The sequence below is a fragment of the Aplidium turbinatum genome, chromosome 2 (assembly GCF_918807975.1).
Source record: "Aplidium turbinatum chromosome 2, kaAplTurb1.1, whole genome shotgun sequence".
Taxonomy (NCBI): domain Eukaryota; kingdom Metazoa; phylum Chordata; class Ascidiacea; order Aplousobranchia; family Polyclinidae; genus Aplidium; species Aplidium turbinatum.
This window is the reverse complement of record NC_137473.1, coordinates 20,275,497-20,288,251: the sequence shown is the minus strand read 5'-3', so window position 1 is coordinate 20,288,251 and position 12,755 is coordinate 20,275,497. Positions and strand designations below refer to the sequence as shown.

General features: G+C 38.6%; 1 protein-coding gene across 1 annotated transcript; it reads left to right on the top strand.

The window, feature by feature from the left end:
- The first annotated feature begins 5,124 nt into the window (after window positions 1-5,124).
- LOC145764977 (piercer of microtubule wall 1 protein-like) lies at window positions 5,125-12,540 on the top strand. The gene is made up of 2 exons (XM_082576695.1): window positions 5,125-5,298; window positions 11,495-12,540. The coding sequence occupies exons 1-2, from the start codon at window positions 5,183-5,185 to the stop codon at window positions 11,754-11,756; spliced, it is 378 nt and encodes a 125-aa protein (XP_082432821.1). The 5' UTR covers window positions 5,125-5,182; the 3' UTR covers window positions 11,757-12,540.
- The last annotated feature ends 215 nt before the right edge of the window (window positions 12,541-12,755 follow it).

The window sequence follows — 12,755 nt, the reverse complement described above, 5'->3', positions numbered from 1 at the left end:
ATGGAACATGTTTGGACACATTCTGAGACTTCACCAGGACTCACCTCCCCAGAAAGCCTTTGAATTTGCGATAATTGGCAGCAAAAAGTACCAAGGCCGAACCGGACGTCACCGTACCAACTTATTACAAGTGCTGAGATCTGACATCAGAAAAGCTGGCCTGGGATCCCTGCTCAGCACACCACATCTCCATCGATTGCAAAACATCGCAAAGGACAAAACAGAATGGAGATCCTATCAACCTTGTTGAAAGACTGCTCGAAGCCAGCGGATGCCAAACGATTTGGCTACACTGGCGGCGGAGACAGTTACAATAATATAGACAGACTTCAACTCACAAATATTGGGCGAAGTTGTGCTGTTTTATGGTAGCCTTTTGTTGGTCATGCTTCTTATGATGTGATTTTGGAAAGTGGTGAGTTTTTTCATTGTTGTAGACATCTGGTTTACGCATTCTAGACAGTACAGCACGTCTTATAAAACGTAAGTAGAAAAAATATTTGATTGGGAGGCTATTGGAGGTTAATATCTTTTTATTCCTTTCAAATTCTGCCCAGCCTAAACCAATTCGGTGTTGTACTGCAGTTTCTCCATCATTGGTCAAGGATAGTTTGTGGTCAAGATATATGAATTCTGATACTTGTTGTATCATATTTGTTTTTCGTATACAGTGAGATTAAGTAAGTTGTCAATTGTATGGGTTGTCACACGTTTTGTCTTGGACACATATTATATATTTTTAAAGGCAGAATTTAGCAGCATTTTTTGACAGTAAGGTGTTCCTGTATTTTCTGTTCAGAGTTGGTGATGATGGGATGGCAATGTCGTCTGCAATCTGCATAGCTTAGGTTGGATAATACGTGACTGCCAATTGTGAATCCACTTGTACATATATCTTATGTTTTTGAGACTATTGCAGCAGCTACAATGCAAAAGAGAATAGTGGACAGAATTTTAAGGATATTGATTGATCTGTTTGTTTTGATAATTGCTTTTGAGTTGTCGTAGGTTACTTTTAAAGCCATATATACTCTCACTTACTATTTACAACTTTTTCCACTAAACTAAACAAATCTGGATTCAAAGTTGCAGAAAAGAGCATTATTATATTTAAGAGAAGGTTGTGCTAGAGTTCATCGATATTAAATCAAAATGAATCCACTAAACCTATTTTTTGATAGAATTGTCCTATTTTTAACATAAAATAAAAGCAATTCTATATCCACTTAGTTGATTGAATTTATCATCTGGTTGGTTGCGGCCCTGACTTAGGCCAAACTACCGTATTGAATATGGTATGAAGCTGGAAGCATGGACATCAGAAACAAGCTTTATCTTTAGGCTACATTTGTGCTACCATTATTATACATACAGCTTTTAAACAAGTGCAACATTCTCCAGTAACATTGTTGTGAGAATGAATCTTTTTAATAGAATGTAGTAATTGTTGGCTGTAGTACAGTGTACAATGTACATATAGTAGAATTTGACTAATACATGTTTGTTGAATTGGTCAAATTACTCCATTTGTCAGACTTTTGTAAATTGATCACAATCTTTTGTGTACATTTCAGTTTGTCTGATACGATGCCCTTAACATTTTTTTTAATTGCCCACATTGAAGCTCAACACACCTTAACAAAAATTGCTCTTTTTACATTGTTTTTCAATGACCATATGGATATTGAAACAATGTAAACATGACAATTTTTTCTAAGCTGGTCAAGATTTGGTATACTAACAAATATTTCTGCGGGTAAGCTCATCAACATGTAAATCAAGTTTTTTGAAGAAGTTTACTAATAAATAGTTGCTGACATCCCTCTTCTTATAAATTTGGTTGATACACCACAGAGCTGGGGGCACACAAGAAGATGGTCTGTTATTTGGGGTTTGGTGCCACAGATACACGTAACTGAGCCCATGTTGTAGCCCCACTTTACCATTGCAGATTTAGTATGGCCAACACCGGTTCGGAGTCGATTGAAGGTTGTCCACTTTGCCCAGGGTGTGTTTGCTCCTGGGGGAAGGGATTTTGATGGTGGAACCTTCAGTTCCACGTATGATGGGTCATTTTCAAATTGCTGTTTCCATTGCGTAAGCCTTGTTTCTTTTTTTGGTGACATTAGTGGCTGAGCATGTGTTAGGAAGCCTTTTCTTGATTTTAACCTGGTCTGTGCAGCAGTTTGTCCATAGAGAGGATGTCTTTCATCCAGGGATATCTAGAACAACGGGATTGCTGACTCTGTTTTGAAGTGGACAATAGGAGGGTTACTGCATCATTACTGCACAAACTAAAATGTGGATTTCTCAACATACAACCCATTTCTTGTTTTTAAAATGATGCTTGAAGATGAAATAATTTAAAAAATGCAAAAAAAATTTGAAAATGTGGCCGTTTTTCCCCAAACCGCCACCAAGGGTGAAAAGTACACAAATTTTAAATACAAATATTTTTAATACCACTTACTGGATTTGAATCAAATTTTAACAGAATGTTTATAAGTATCAAGACTGAAGCTCTATTGAAGGAAATGAAGATATTTTGAGAAAATAAAAAGTCATTCGAATTGTTGCATTTTTTCAAAAATTTTTGATCCTCGGACATGAAACAAATGGGTGCCGACAGCATCATGGACAAAATTTCCAAAATTCTTTGACCAGAGGCTTTGCATGTTTACTCTGTCTGATAGTGTTATAATGATTATGCCAATCGCTTTCAACTGATAATTTGAAAGCGATTGGCAAATAAATGAGAGATGTTTGGGATTAAAATTTGGTACTTGGTCAAAAATCACATTTTACCAAAAACAACAATAAACATTTTCAACACCTTAAAGCCTCCTTTATCATTAGTAGACCCTTTTTTTGCCTCTGCTTGGGTTTGTAATTTTTTCTTAAGTGCTTTTAATGTTTTTCTCCTGGCCTTGGATGTGTCAAAGCTTCTTTTTCTTGATTTGTCGAGTCAACACTTGTCGAGTATTTGGCAGATTTCTGAATATGCAGAGATTTTGCCACTGTCTTGTTTTCCTAATTTTTTTTTGCTGAAGTAGAAGGTTGGCAAAAAGGGCTTTGATCTTTTGTTGTTGGATGGCTTTCTGGTGTTACAGGAAAAGTTACACTTGTGTTACAGTAACAGTTCATCAAGTCTACCACCATTGTTAGACTTACAACCAACTTTATCCGACTTTCTTTGTTTAGCAATACCACGAAATTGAATTTTCTTACTTCTTTTCATGTTTTTTTTTTATTTCCTATTATTGATGACTAAAACTTGCCCAAAAGTGATGCAATAATCAATTAAATATGAAAACTAAAGCTGTGTTCAATACTCAATAGTCTTGGATGACTAACAGCAAAAGTTTACTTTAAAATGATGATCTTAAGTTATAGACAAGGACAGTCATTAGTTGTTGCTATGAGCGTTGCTAGGGAAGATGCCTAGGAGTGCCCACTTTCAAGACCTTATTTTAGCTTCACAGCAGGGATATCTAGAAAAGGCGACTTCTCAACAGCGTAATTGACACGCGCTTTCGTCTTTTTCATTTTCGGGCGTTAACAGCGCTGACCCTTCTAGTGTCCATCGCTTTATCGAAATTTGCAAAGTCAGCAATCCCGTTGTTCTAGATATCCCTGCTTTCATCACATGTTTGGTTTAGCTTTTCAGCTTCACTGTTAACATATCTTGTAATGTGTGGTGGTACAATACCAGCAAGTAGGTAAAGTTTGCTGGTATTTGTAAGGTTCAGACATCCAGTAATAAGGCGACATGAATGGTTGAGTGCAGAGTTGAGTTTCATTGAGTGATAGGACCTGTTCCAAACAGGGCATACATATTCTGCCGTGGAGTAGAACGGAGCCAATGCGGTCATTCTGAGGGTTTGTGGGTTAGTGCCCCACCCAGAGTTGGTAAGATATTGTTTTTAGTGTTAGCCTTTGTGTTTGCAATGTGCTTTTTGTAGCAATGTCCGGTTAGGGGTTAGGGAAATGTTCCAGGTCTGTTTCTAATCTGATCAGTCTGTTTAATAAGTCAGTCAGTCTAATAAGTCTGTTTCTAATCTAATCAGGATGTTTTGAGGGTCCTTGCAGCTTCTCTGTTTTTAAGGTGAAAACAACATACTTGTGTCTTTGAAGGGTTGGCTTTGAGGTGATTGTTTGTATAGTATTAATTGTGTGAGCAATATTGAGCTCCTTGAGGGACTTTGTGAGGTATTCTTCTACAATCTACAGCAACAAATGTTTTTTCTTGTGATGTTATGCAAAGATATAATCGTATATATATCGCTTAGTGTGTTGATGTATCGGCTGATCATTGGTATATACGTTATAAAGTAACGGTGCTAGAACACTTCCTTGAGGAAATCTACTTTTATGTAAATGATGCCAGCGACTTGTTTTAGAATTCAAAACAACTTGAAATCATCTATTGTGAAGTTAACGTTGCTGTTAGCTTTGTTACAGCAGCATCTTTGGACAGCCGCAAGATCTTCTTTAGCAAGAAACGATGGTTAACTGAATCATAGGCTGAAGTTAGATCAACAAAAGCAGCACCAGTAATCATCCCTTACATCAGTTAACTTGGTAGTCTGTTCCTAGTTAAAAGTTTAAATTAATAAAGATTGTTTGAATTAATCGTAAAATTGATAAACAAGTCGTTTTACCAAACTACAGCCCGCGGGCCGGAACCGCGAACTGATTTCATCCGGCCCGCCACGTGATGCGGAAATAACAGCTGCACTACAACTGTTGAGGAAAAAAGTTACCAAACTTTTGTAAAGGACTGACGTTGCTGTTGAGCTACACGCAACTGCTAATGATTTTTCCATATTGTTTCTTCTTATGACATCACAAACTTTGTTGTTCAAAACACCAATGTTTCATCAGTGCGATATCTCTGTTTAGGCAAATCATACCAGCCCGACTTGACATCATAAGCAGAAGGATTTGGACAATTCAAGTCAATGGAGATTCTAAATAGTTGTATATCTTTTCTCAATTTGCATCCAGCCCGCAGCTGTTAATCTCGCAGCGATCCGGCCCTCAGAGAAAAAAGTTTGGTGACCCCTGATTTAGATTGAGAATGAATACTTTGTAGAGTAAACACTTGAACACATTTCTGCAAAATAATCAAAAATATATTTTTAGCAGCTTTCTAACCAAGTTAAGATAAGTTGTAAATAGCATGGAGAAAGCCACTGAGAGCTCTCAAGCTCAGCCATCAAAGACATCAGATCATTACAAAACCGATGCAGACTTACCAGGAAGATTTGAACATCCTGAATGGGTGAAAGGATATCAGTAAGTTTGCTTTTTAATGACACCATTTAAAAGAATAAAACCAGTAAAGTTCAATCCTGATATACTTTTTTGTTGAAGCTTTTGCCTAAACGTTATTTGATCTTGTTGAAATAGAAAGTGTTTTTATTATTTTAAAATGATGAAAACAGTGACCACATGGCTTGATACATCCGACATAACAGAGCAAGGCAATCACATTGTGGTGACCGAGTTGCCCAATGTCCATATCAAGCACAGCAAAAAACACCAGAATCATGGCATATGAGAAGGAAATTATGACTAGAAAACAGTGAACACCGACTCACCGGACAATCTGCCTTGGCAAACATTGGGTTTCAAGTACATTCCGTTGACCAAGATCTCAAATACATTCTAGGCATCGGCCACTAGGCAACAAACTGAAACGACTAGCTGTCAGCGTAGATATCTTACATATAGATATGCAACTCAGTGGTGCGTAACGATGTTTGAAGGCTAACAGCGTAGCTATGGCTGTATGCATTGACTTCAAACTTGGCACAGCAAAACAACTTTGTTTTTAATATATTTTTTTGGATTTTGTTTAAATAAAACTTTTTTCGTTTTCAAGTTGACGTATGGATTGCTTGTGATGACGTCACATTCTCGTTCCGCATGGACTGCTTTATGGAGATTCTGGCGATTGAAAACAAATCACAGTCACAGAGGGTACCTCTAAATACCCATTGTCAGGCATTGTCGTGCATTGTCAGGCATTGTCGGGTTTTTGGGGGGTTGTGGAGCATTTTCAGGGGTTGTCGAACATTTTCAGGGGTTTCAGGTATTGTAGAGTAGGCTAACTACTTTCAGGCATTGTTGGGAATTTCTAGGCATTGTGTAGGATTTCCAGGCATTGTCGATCATTATCAGTGGTTGACAGGCTTGTGAGGCATTGTCGAACATTTTCAGGCATTATCGAACATATTCAGGGGTTGTCGAGCATTTTCAGGGGTTGTCAGGCATTGTAGAGTAGCTACTTTCAGGCATTGTTGGGAATTTCCAGGCATTGTCTAGGATTTCCAGGCATTGTCGACCAATATCAGTGTTTGACAGGTTTGGTAGTCATTATGGAACATTTTCAGGCATTGTCGAACATTTTCAGGGATTGTCGAGCATTTTCAGGGGTTGTCAGGCATTGTAGAATAGCTACTTTCAGGCATTGTTGGGAATTTCTAGGCATTATCTAGAATTTCCAGGCATTGTCGATCAATATCAGTGTTTGACAGGTTTGGTAGTCATTATGGAACATTTTCAGGGATTGTCGAGCATTTTCAGGGGTTGTCAGGCATTGTAGAGTAGCTACTTTCAGGCATTGTTGGGAATTTCCAGGCATTGTCTAGGATTTCCAGGCATTGTTGATCATTATTAGTGGTTGACGGGTTTGTCAGGCATTGTCGAACATTTTCAGGGGTTGTCTAGCATCGACAATGCCTGGAAATCCTAGACAATGCCTTGAAATTACCGACAATGCCTGACAACCCCTGAAAATGCTCGACAACCCCTGAAAATGTTCGACAATCCCTGAAAATGTTCGACAATCCCTGAAAATGTTCCATAATGACTACCAAACCTGCCAACCACTGATATTGATCGACAATGCCTGGAAATCCTAGACAATGCCTGGAAATTCCCAACAATGCCTGAAAATAGCTACTCTACAATGCCTGACAACCCTTGAAAATCCTCGACAACCCCTGAAAATGTTTGGCAATGCCTGAAAATGTTCGATAATGCCTAACAACCCCGTCAACCACTGATAATGATCGACAATGCCTGGAAATCCTAGACAATGCCTGAAAGTAGCTACTCTACAATGCCTGACAACCCCTGAAAATGTTTGAAAATTTCCGACAATGCCTAACAAGTCTGTCAACCATTGATAAGTAGGTAAAGACCTTTGTTGGAGCTGTAGTTCCAGGACAAGCTGAAGTTTTATTCAATTAATCTACTGAGTGTTACCAAAATGAAAGTTACTGCTGGCTACCGAAAGCTGTGCTATAGCATTTGGTAGCCTAGTTATGGTGTGTACCAAACATTAAAATTGTCTTGGTTTGGCGGTTGGATCCGTGATGCTAATGAAGCTGTCTCAGCAGGGGGGATGATGCCCCCAGCCCTCAAATTTTCTCTGGATGGGGGCAATGGTGCCCTTTTAAGGTCATGTAAGCTACTGCAAATTTTGCAATATAGGCTAACATCATCATCATATCATCATAATCCATCGTCGGTTTGTTCCCCACTAGTGGGGGTGGCCGATTGTTTCCGCGCAGCAATTGTCTTAATCCCTTTTCTCCATTTCACCCTGTCCCTTGCATCTTCCTCCTTCAGTCCGACTTTTTTAAACTCATCCTTCACTTGTTGTTTCCACGTTCTTCTTGGACGACCGCGTTTCCTCTTCCCATCTACCTTTAGATCTAGTGCCTTTCTAAGAAAACTTCCTTCCTCCCTCCTTATCACATGTCCATACCATCTTACTCCATTTGCCCTTGCCAGTTGGTCTATGGTCTCTCTCATCTCTAGCATATCCAACAATTCTTCAGTCCTTTTTTCCCTTCTCGTTTTCACCCCACACATTGCTCTCACCATTGACCTTTCCGTTCTTCTCAGCTTCTGCTATTCGCTTTTAGCCAAATTATAGGGCCTATAGCCTACAGTAGGCTCACACAAATTATCCCGTGGACACATTTTATACTTTGCAGCAGATTGTGATGCTATGAATGTGAAATTTACCTTTCGTTTCTTGTTCAAGCTATTGCAATTATTCATCTGTCTCACATTTCGACTTTCATGGCTAATAGCGGGAAAACGAACGAGTTGCCCAGCATTATCGCTATATCTCATCCTAAAACTCTCGTCCTAAAATTGTTCCGGCGCCCCTCTATCTCAGGTTTGTAAACTGCCTACAACAAGCTTTAATGAGTCACTGGAAATAAGCTTAAATGATAGTTCCAACGATCATGAAACAGAAGTTGCATAACCCACGTGAAGAAAGATTATTGTCTTGATTTTTCATAGTAGGCTATTCTGTGAAAACTTGAAATATACGCCAAACAAAATATTCCAAAGGAGCTCAAAAGCCACCACTCGCCAAGCCCAAACCGTACAATAATAGCCTATACCATAGATACGCTAGCCAAGCTGGCAACCTTGATTGTTGATTGTGTCCATAAAGTCAGTCGAGGGTGACGCTAATTCCACGATTGCTGAGTTGCATATCTATATGTAAGATATCTATGCTGTCAGGGTTGTAGTGGTTAGCTGCCCGGATGGGCTGGTTATAAAAAAATGTTTTTTAAAAAGGACATCTAGTGTTGCCAGATGGGGTGTTCTGCTTTAATCTTAAAAAAACGTTACATTTGTTCAAGAAAAGAACTTGTGACAACATCTCTGACGACACAAAGCTTTTTCTCAAAAGGTTTATTTTCAACAACTATCAAATAAATACAGTACTGCAAAGTGTAGGTGTTTATCGAAGTTATTATGTTTTATAGCATTAATTTTGTTGCAACTATTGCTGGAGAAGAAAAAAGAGCAATGTACTGTAATTGTATAGGTTTGAATCAAATTCTGTTACATTTAACAAGCTTAGCAACCAGCAAGTTGCCTAGGTCCTAGGTGCATGATTTTTCACAAGAATGCACATCCCATAAATAACACCGGCCAACAAAAAAATTTTGGTACATAATGTGAGAGTCATTTTAGGGTATTTCATGGCCCCTGATTCCGAAAGTGCACTTACTTTTCTCGAATTGGCTCTAGTTTTCGAGATCTTCGAGATTGAAAATATTTTTGAAATTATTTAAAAGTTTTTAATTAGCAAATCACTGATTTTCATTTCTCTTTACCATCATGATATCTAATTACGTTCGTCTAGCTCACGGGTCGGCAACCTTTAGCATTGAAAGAGCCATTTGGTCTCGTCTCCATTAAACTAAAACCTGCTCGGAGCCGCACCATCTAACTGACTGTTTCACAGCAAAAACCTAACGCTTACAGGAAAGCCTTTTGTTCCGAGTTATTCGGCAGCACCCTGTAGAACTGATTTGTAGTTACCATTCCAACAGCTGTCAACTTTTAACATGACTGGGAAACACAATTAATCGGTTCATGGTCAGATATAAACAATAAACATACACATATTCTTTTAATGATTTATTTCACGCAGTTAATGTGATTTCTGCTCCAGAACTTCATTGCATAGCGCATCCGCGTGAGCCAGAGCGCAGAGATGAAAGAGCCGCATGCGGTTCCGGAGCCGCAGGTTGCCGACCGCTGGTCTAGCAAGTCTCTAGTTCAATTGGTTGCTATTTTAGCAAGTTCAAAGCGAAAGCAAGGGTTGAAATGAGCTGTGATTAATGAAAGCGAGGCATGAATATTCAATGAAAATGGTTGTGAATCAATACACCACAAGAAAAATAGCCTGAAAACCACATGTTTATGAATGTAGCTTTGTATTGAAAAGGTAAGCCTAGTGAAATTGCTACTTGTAGCAGTTGTAGGCCTACAAATGACATTTTAAAAGTCATTTTGAGGATAAGAAGTTGTAATGAAAAGTATATGAAAGATCATTGTAGATTGTAGAGTTACCGATATTGAATAGATTGTAATAGAAGTATTGCCAATTCTAAAGTAGCTGTTGCAAGTAATAATGTATAGTTGTATTGTATAGCCTACTGTATTATTTTAAAATCGACGAAGACGTTTGCTGTTCTGTATTTGATTTGTTTATGTGTTGGAAGTGGTGAACTACTCGTCAGAACAAGGATTTCATCTATCATCTCACAAGTAGAACTATCCGACCAGTTATCTGACTGTTTGATGTCCTAATAAACTGCGTCATAAATCTTTCCAAGGTCTCTTTACGTCTAAGAACTATGCAGAATTGTGACACAAGGGGACCGTGATCTTTCATTGGAAAGTTTCATCTTCCTGTGAGTGTGGTGTTGAGGTGCAGACTACATGCCATATTATCAGATGGTTATTTTGAAATTTATTGAAAAAAAAATGTTTAGGCCTATTCAGGCTCTATTAACCATTTTGAAAATGATCTGGTCTTTGAATATCTGTGGTTAAATTTGTTGTTTCGAAAGAAGAACCACCACTAAACATCTTCAAAGGCTGCAATAGATTACAGGAAAGTCAGAAAGTGAGTAGCTAGGACAAAATGTGATGAAGAGCCTTCTGTGAGTGATCTGTGCAACAACCCAAGGAACTGTACACCATCTTCAATGGTTGATCCTTGAGACAGTGTTGGGGTAGAGGGACTGATTGGATAAAACTGCTAAATCATCATCGATGACATTGCACAATTTCTGGCAATAGGCTAAAGCTAAGCCATGGAAGTACTGCAAACATTGTGTAAGGGCTACACTTTGCAAAGGTTTGTGCGGTGGATTCCGAGAAAGTTTACAGATGCGCACAAACAAGCTTTAAAGCTTGTTCAGATCCGTAAAGGCATGTTCTTTTGACTGGACAACAATCAACCACCTTCCATACTCACTCGATCTGGCACCATCTGACCATCATCTTTTTGAACCTTTATAGGAAGGACAGGCATAATAATGAAAAAAGTTAAGAAAGCTCTTATAAACTGATAAAAAGGGCAGCCTGATGAGTTCTATGAGGCTTGCACACACGCCCTTATTCAGAGATAGAAAGTCGATGTTAAGGAAGTTGAAAAGAAAAGTTGCATCAAAATCCTGAGTTCAAGGGATTTCGATATGTATATCATGTTTCTTTGCAACAAATAAAACCGCACGAAACATGAGCACATTAGTTTTTAACTGACCCTTGTATCTTCAGCTATTAAACATTCGATTTTAGCAAAACTGATATCGGCTTCTCCACTCCATTGGAAAGGCGTATCTCCAGTTCTCCACCTATAATTACTCGCATCTGCTCGATCACTGAAGCTATGTGCACATCTTGAAAATCCTTGATTTTCCCTCCCCGGGTTAAAACGAATTTAGAGATTGTCATGAAAATACGGCTCGCTACTAATTTGCAGCCTCTGTAAGTCTGCTCACAGTGGAAGAAAAACGATTATAACTTTGGACTTGGAACAACAACTGTTCCATAATCCGATTGTTTTTGTGGGATTTGCAGACACAGAAAGGCTTCTGCAATCTGAGGATAAACGTTGTTATATTAATTAATACATTTTTCAACCTTATTTTTACAGGTCCCATGAGCCTCACCCAATCTTCCGCACTTCTAACATGGTATATGGCTCTCGAGCTCCCTCTATCCATACCGTGCCCACGACATTTCAGCCGAGATCTCAAAAGTTTTCCGACCACCTGGGCCCTTGCGGAATGTACCGGAACAACTCCTTGAACACCAACACGGAGAAGAGCATTGTGACCGGACCAGACAATTCTGCGCTGACGAAGCTTGATCGCTTGAATTTCCATAACAGCTTCACTGTAAGCCCGAATGTTTAATACACAACTCGTCGGTAGCAGTTCCACTGAGCCCGAGATGCAATGTGCGTCTGGTTGACGTATTGATAACTTTTCGCTTCATATCATTCACGCTTTCTTTGATCTCTAACAATTAGAGTGAATATCTGCTTGAAAGAAGGTATCATTTGTTTGTAATTTGTAAAAATAAAATTTCTCATTACTGGAAGTAGCAAATCGCTTGATCTTGCTGACAATGACGTTGCCTACATGACATTCTGCATCGTTCTCCAGTCAAGACCACATTGTGAGGACATTTCCTAGCAACACAAGCCGATTATGATGCAATTTGATGTGTCGAACGTGTTTGGTTAACTTATTTTTAATTTTATATACAGTACAAAGAAAACATTTGTGTTGTTTTTACTCATAGGCCTACGTAATTTAACCTTGCACACCGCACTGGTGAAGACAACTGCATTGCCGTATGTATTCTTATTTTTGCCGACTTCAGCTTCAAGCGCGCTTTGCCTCTTGGTTTCAGAGTTCTATACTCATTGTATGCGGCTTCTTCGTCGTGATTATTGATATTAAAGCAACATTGTTATCAACCTAATTTGATGAGACGTGGTCAGTATGCGACTGGTATAAGCAACGTTTAAGTTTCTTTTTCGATTTCTTAAATTCGGCATCAAATATAGAAAGCAATGGGAAAATAGTATATTTTACAGTAGATTCCGCTTAAAAACTTTACACTTTAGTGCAGAAGTGTTTTAGTTTAATCACGGCCCACTGTAGATGTGGGCTTTGGTTTAATAAACCAGTGTCTTAAAAGTGAAAGCACCAAAAAGAGTGCAGCATGCATGTTAGAAATGTGACTTCTAAGCGCAATAAGTTAACATCGCTTCATTTGAGCCTCATGCTCCGCATAAAAAACGTTGGAAACATCGACGATTGTTTCGGCGTAAACAAAATTTGGCTTTTTATTATTATGTAATTCTCACATCAAACGCTGGATGTCACATTATTTAGTTTAAAGTA